Raw genomic sequence first — 6,468 nt, forward strand, 5'->3', positions numbered from 1 at the left:
TTTATTTTTATTTTTTTTATGGTTTTCATAGCCTGTTTGTTTCCACCCTTTTAGATTGGGGCATATAAACGTACGGTTCATTAATTCAGGTCCTTTTGCTGTTTCTTTGTGCCGAAGCTGGAAATGTGATTTACTTGGAAGTTGCAAATTTGGAAATACAAAAGTTTTTTCCCTCACGTAGGTTCTCAATTGTCATTTCCTGTTCGTCCAAAGAGGACATTAAGAGGAATGTTGGTATTAAGAAATTGCAAAATTTGTCATGATACGGTCTTGTTCACGACTTCGTTGACAGATCTTACACCGATGAACAGAAAGGAGCATATTAGATAGTTGCAACATTTGTCTTTTACGGTCTTTTAAGTTTTGCAACATTATCCCTAATCGATATGGGACAATAATTATTTATTGTTTTTCCTTTTCTTTTAACGCTAATCGCACTATTTATTTATTTATTTATTTATTTATTATTGCTTCCCTCTCCTAGAAAAGTACAAAGTACAAATTATGGAGTATTTAAAATCAATTTAAATATAAAACCTTTTTTCGCTAATCAAAATGTCACTTTTAACAACTTTCCACTACTCTATTAAATTTTCATGTAAATACAAGTGTTGCAAGTATTTAAAAATCAGTACTCCGTATTATTATTTGTATATGCTCCTACCTCCTGTATTCTCTTTCATCATTCTCGTACTGTGTATGTTAAGGTGAAGGTGAAAAGCATAAACTAGACAGAGAAAAGCTCATCGTCTTTACCTACCAAAATATTTATAAGTTTGACTTCAGTGGTAAGTATTGTATCTCTCATCCTTAAACTCGTGTATAGTTTTAGGGTCTGTTCTCTTCAGCTTAATTTCAGTTCGGTTCAGTTCAGTTCTTAATTTCCTTCTGTCATAAACAATACATTTCAGTTCAATTTAACTCCAATCAGTTTAGCTCAATTCAGTGAATCAGAACAGGCTCTTAGTATGTAGGACATTTTCTTACTAATAACAATTAAAGAACTGGACGATGAACCTTATTCTTATTATTCGTATACTGTTGATATACTCATCTTACTCTTCTACGTTTTTCCTCTTTTTTCTTATTCATTGACACCAATAAACAAAGTCAATAATCTGGTTGTTCATGTGGTACTACTGGACTAGTTTGCTAGTCCTTGTCGAACTGAGAATTTTTGTTATGTTTTTTGTTGTTTTATTTACTCTTTCATTATGACAAACCATTTCAGTGGTATAAATGTGACAATACAGAGCCGCTGATTCTTCTAACTTGGACCTATCATATACTACCACGTGGACTAAGACATACGGTGTAAACATGGGTATATCTGCCATTTTTATACCTAAAAAAACAAAGTATTAAGACAAACTACATTCATTGTACAGGCGGTGACCTAAGAAAAAGAGTGACATTATTACATTATTTTTTTTTTTTTTTTAAATTACTTGTTCGGTTTCAAATTAGTTGTCACACGTTAAGTATATAAAAATTGGATTTTCAGGCGGAGAATAGGAGACAGAAAATATTGTTAATATTAATAATATTACAATTAATATGAAATTGTATACATGACAAAATGTATTTGTATGACTATATGTACTCTCTTTGTTTCTTTTTATTTGTCCTAATTTTCTTTTTAAGGCGTCTTTTTAAAATTTGTCCTAATACTTTACTCTCATAAAAATACTTTAAATTCTGCTTTTTTTTTTTTCTTTCATCAAATTCACTTAACTAAAACTTAATAAACTGAAATATCTCTACGGAATAAAAAACTGAGGACGGAAGGAGTATTTAATTGGAGACGAATGGGAGAAGTAGTTTTTTAAAATTAACCTATTCAAGTGTATGAATCTTCCCATAACTATTTATTTATACTCATCTGCTCATCAGTAACCCTTGTTCAAGTAGTTAATATTGGTCAGATGTAGCAGAATCCAGTTGCATGGATGCAGAAGAAAGTAAAAGTGTACACTTCAAATCCAATCTTGGTCTATATTGGACGTTGAACAACACGCTCTGGAATTATCTGAACACCCCTTTTTAAGTAGCTACTCTTAATTGGGTTTTTCTCCCTCTTTTTGATTGGTTACTCATTAATTAATGTCTTGGGAATAGTTGATGTTCCTATATATATGTTCATACCATATTTATGGACAGACAATTGTCTAACCAACTATCAACTCTTTTTGGTTGTGGTCAAAAAATTGTAATACCTCTGTTTTAAATTATTTGTAACGATTTGATATAAAGTAGAGAGGAAAAATGTTTAATCGTTACAAATAATATAAAACGGGGATAGAGTTTGTGGAGATATGAAATTGAGTTGGGGCTTCCGATGGAGTAAAAGATTTTCAACACTTACAATAGTTACAAATGTGAGGTATATATGGTCCATTCAAAATCAATTAATAATATGAAGAGTACTCCGTAACTCGCTAGTCATACATGATAAAATGAGCACGTATTCAATAAGAGTTTATTCAGTTGCATCTTATACATATGACTTAAGCCTTAATTAGACCGTAAAAGAGTCTGCTAAGAGTACACAATAATGGCCTAGACAGTGTTCTTCAATGTTTAAGTTAACATGCATGATCAATTATGAATATGAAGAATTGCAAGAACATCTATAGTGATTTATTTGGTCTTTAAATTTGTGTCAACTAATTACCCTAACAAGTAAATTTGGTGAATTCACTTGGTAATGTTTGTTATTTGTGACTTTGAGGTTATGAAATCAAACATTTTTAATTAAGAGTTTAGTGTTGAGCTTTCTTTACTATTCCCTTCCAAATGGTTAGGTCTAATAAGATTAAATATACCTTATATCCAACTATATGTCTAATCGTCTAGACCTTAAGTCTGCATTTTTTTTAACACACTTTATAAATTAATTAATATGATTTTAGGTCATTGAATCATTACTAGGTCAAGTTAAAATTGAAATTCTTGACATATTGAGTTAGATTTAGACTGATATTTAATACATTAGATTGAATTCGAGTTTGTTTAAGTACAATAGCAAATTGTTTTAGCTTTAATCAAGCTCTAGCTAGTACTCCTCGAGTCAAGTTTAAGTTCAATACTCTTAACATTTAGGCTCACATCGAGTGTTAGTTCTCCTTGAGTCAAAACATAATTTGGTTCAAATCTTAAATTCTCGAGGCAACTCAAATGTTATGTCAATTTTGGTGTGAATAATATAAATGCGACGACTATATTATCGAATATCATTGGTTCTGGTCAATCGGTTACAGATCAATTAGATTCCGTCAATTTGAATCCGGTCAACTTCAAACTTTCAATTCTATTTTTAAAACTTTAGTTACAAGCCATTCTCCGTTATAGTGTACCATTTCTCTTTACAAAAAGAAGTCATTCACAAAACTAAACTCATTCAATAAGACAAAGTCAATATACCTTTCTTCAAGGTGATGGTTGGAAACCCAATCTACTAAAGTAAAGACATGGAACGAGGAAGAAGTGGGCACTAATGCACTATAGAATGCACCTGCAAAAGAAATTAACTCAAAGTTAAGTAAAACAGATAGCATGTCAGACTACTAGTGTACTCTTTCTTTCTTTCTTTCTTTCTTTTTTTATCTACTGTGTATTTTATTCTTAAATTTATATAATAAACTAATTCAACCCTCGACACCCACGATTTTTTTAGGCTCATTATTTACGAGTCAGACACTTGATAAAAAGGAGAAGAGCCAAAGAGGCGATAAATATCTCCACTTCTATGCACATTTACTTAATAAGATTCAAACACTTACACAAGTACACAATGGTAAAAAAGAGTCTTACCAAATAAGTGAACATTGCTCCGGATGTCAGACTACTAGTGTCCTGAGTACTAAAAAGAAATGAGAGATAGAAAAAGGAGAGAGAAAGAGCTAAATTCCATTTCCCAATTCATATCATGCACACATTCAGTTGACACAACTCTCAACATTACAACCCACCAATCTCTTCTGAGACTGACATGCAGAACAACTGCATTTGAGTGTACTGTCTATGCATCTCTCTGTCTTATCTCTTCTGTTTCCTAAGCCCATACATTCATCCCCTTCTTCTGCTTTGCTACTTACTTCAACTTCCCCTTTTTCTTCCTATTTATACAACAACAACAAAAATTGAAATTACTTGCCTTCAATTCATAAACTATTCAAACTACCAACCTTTGTTCTCTAAATTCTTCTGCTACATTACATAACATTACACCTAATAATTCTGAGTTCTGAGATTTTTTTTGCCTTGTTCTGTACTAGCTATAGTCTGATCCCCTGCTTCTTATCTTCAAGGTTCATATTTCTATCTAATTCTACTTTTTCATCAATTTTCATATTATTTTGTTGTATGTCTATGCATGTGTGACTATTTTTATTCTCATACTCGCTTTGTCCCACTAAGATTGCCCTTTATATTTTCGAATTCCCCCTTCCACGATTAACAACCCATGTGCACCACAAAAGAATCAACTCTTAGAAAACAGACAAAAAGGTATGGGACAATTTTAATGGGACAGAGGCATTTATGGAAAGAATGTTAGATGTTGCTTTATGTTTAGAATATAGTAAGGTAGCTTAGCAGTGTTAATTAAATAGATGTATGTGCTTTTGTGGTAAAAGACTAAAAGTGTCACATGATGTCACAATTCAACTTATCAAGAGCTTTATCTAGAAAATGGAACATTTGATCATTAATATTATGCTTTAAGTAAAATAGCCACACAATTGCATAGCTTACATATGTGAGTGTAGAAGCAAATATGTAGTTAAAAATGATTGCATTGAATAAATAGTAAAAGGATTATGAAATGTGTGGCAAACGGTTTGTTGATATCTAGTGCACCCAAATTAGTAAAAGGGTTATGGTTGCATTTAATGTGCTTTATATATCTTTGGTTTTGTTGCTCATACTTTTACATTAGAATTACAAGTTACAACGAGTGCACCAGATATTTTGGATGTCCGAGTTTGGACTGTGATGTATTGAGTTAAAATGAAGAGTTCGAGTTATAATACATAAAATAATAAGACGAATTTGCTTTAAACCCCCATCCTCCACTTTTTAAGAAAGATCACCTAGTCTTTAACTTTTGTCTCAAGTGTTGATGGGCCTAATATGTTAACGTTATTCCTACACATGATTATGTTTTACATAATTTGTGACTTGTAGCACACAAATTTGGTACATATGAATGTCTTTTACATAAACTTTATGATCTTACTAAGTTGTTTTTTAATAAATTGTGTAGATATGGAGAAACAAGAGTGTGAAACTATCCACAACAATATGGAAGAAAGAACCAAAGTATTCCCTTGTATGTTCTGTTCAAGGAAATTCTATAGCTCACAAGCTTTAGGAGGCCATCAAAATGCTCACAAAAAGGAGAGGGTTGCAGCAAGAAAAGCCAAGAGGGCAACTGAATATTCTATCCTCAATGCGTACTCGCCACCATCGTCTATGTCGTCGCTAATTTTTTCCGGCAACCACCAGCAGCAACATCCCCATATGGCCCTCCTTAGTAGCCCACCCCCACCACCAATGTACATTGCCTCCCATGCTTCCAACATGTCTCATTTTCCTACTAACAATCAACTTTGTGACCCATTTGGGCCTGGTGGGCCGACTCGATTTCCTAATATGATGGTTTATAATAGCAATGGTGGGAGTGGCCCAATTAATCCATACTCATCATGTTGTGAAGAGGCCCATGACCAAAATATGGGAAATTGGCAAAGGGAGTTGAGGTTTGGTGGGCCCAATAATATGAGTTCAATGCAAGTGTTGAAAAAGAATATGGAGACTTTTGGGAGAGATTGTCATAAAGAGATGGAAATGAAACTTGATTTGTCTTTGCATTTGTAAAAAATAAGATTAATTGGAGGCTTTGTATTTTGAAATTTTTAGAACTTTAGTTTATGACTAGGCATGAAGCCTTCAATTTTGGCAAAGGGAGAGAAATTAAATAATAAAAGAGTTATGATGAAATTGAATCTTTTAATGCTTGATTTAGAGCTAAAAGAAGATTGTACTTTTGGTGGTACTATAATTCACATTTCTTCCAAGATTTTTGGTAGGCAAAAGAAAAAGCCAAAACACTAAATGTAATAAATCTATTTAATTAATATGATTATTATCCATAATAAGAAATATAATCACATGCCCCTATATTTATTGGATATTTACTTACAACAGCTTGACTTTTACAGTATCTGACTATCCGTATAGGCGTAGAGGAAATACTTGGTATTATAATATCTTTGTCTTCTTTGTTATAAATTTCTCTTAATGAATGTTCAAGCCATTAGGCCCGGCCAATTACTGCAAACACAAATGAATGGTTAGAATGGGCCAAATGGTCTGCTTTTGTAGAGTTGTTAGCCCATCAATTATGTCACGTGCCTCCTCCCTTTGGGCGGTAGGGCTCTTGTATCAAGCTTGTATTTTTGCCAA

At 32.6% G+C, this 6,468-nt stretch overlaps 1 protein-coding gene across 1 annotated transcript; it reads left to right on the plus strand.

Annotated features, from left to right (window-relative positions):
* Positions 1-4,135: 4,135 nt before the first annotated feature.
* Positions 4,136-6,010, plus strand: LOC145616706 (uncharacterized). The gene is made up of 2 exons (XM_081671457.1): positions 4,136-4,310; positions 5,267-6,010. Exon 2 carries the CDS (start codon positions 5,269-5,271, stop codon positions 5,878-5,880), a length of 612 nt encoding a protein of 203 aa, XP_081527583.1. The 5' UTR covers positions 4,136-4,310; positions 5,267-5,268; the 3' UTR covers positions 5,881-6,010.
* The last annotated feature ends 458 nt before the right edge of the window (positions 6,011-6,468 follow it).

The sequence above is a fragment of the Chenopodium album genome, chromosome 3 (assembly GCF_948465745.1).
Source record: "Chenopodium album chromosome 3, dcCheAlbu1.1, whole genome shotgun sequence".
In the NCBI taxonomy this organism is placed as follows: Eukaryota; Viridiplantae; Streptophyta; class Magnoliopsida; order Caryophyllales; family Amaranthaceae; genus Chenopodium; species Chenopodium album.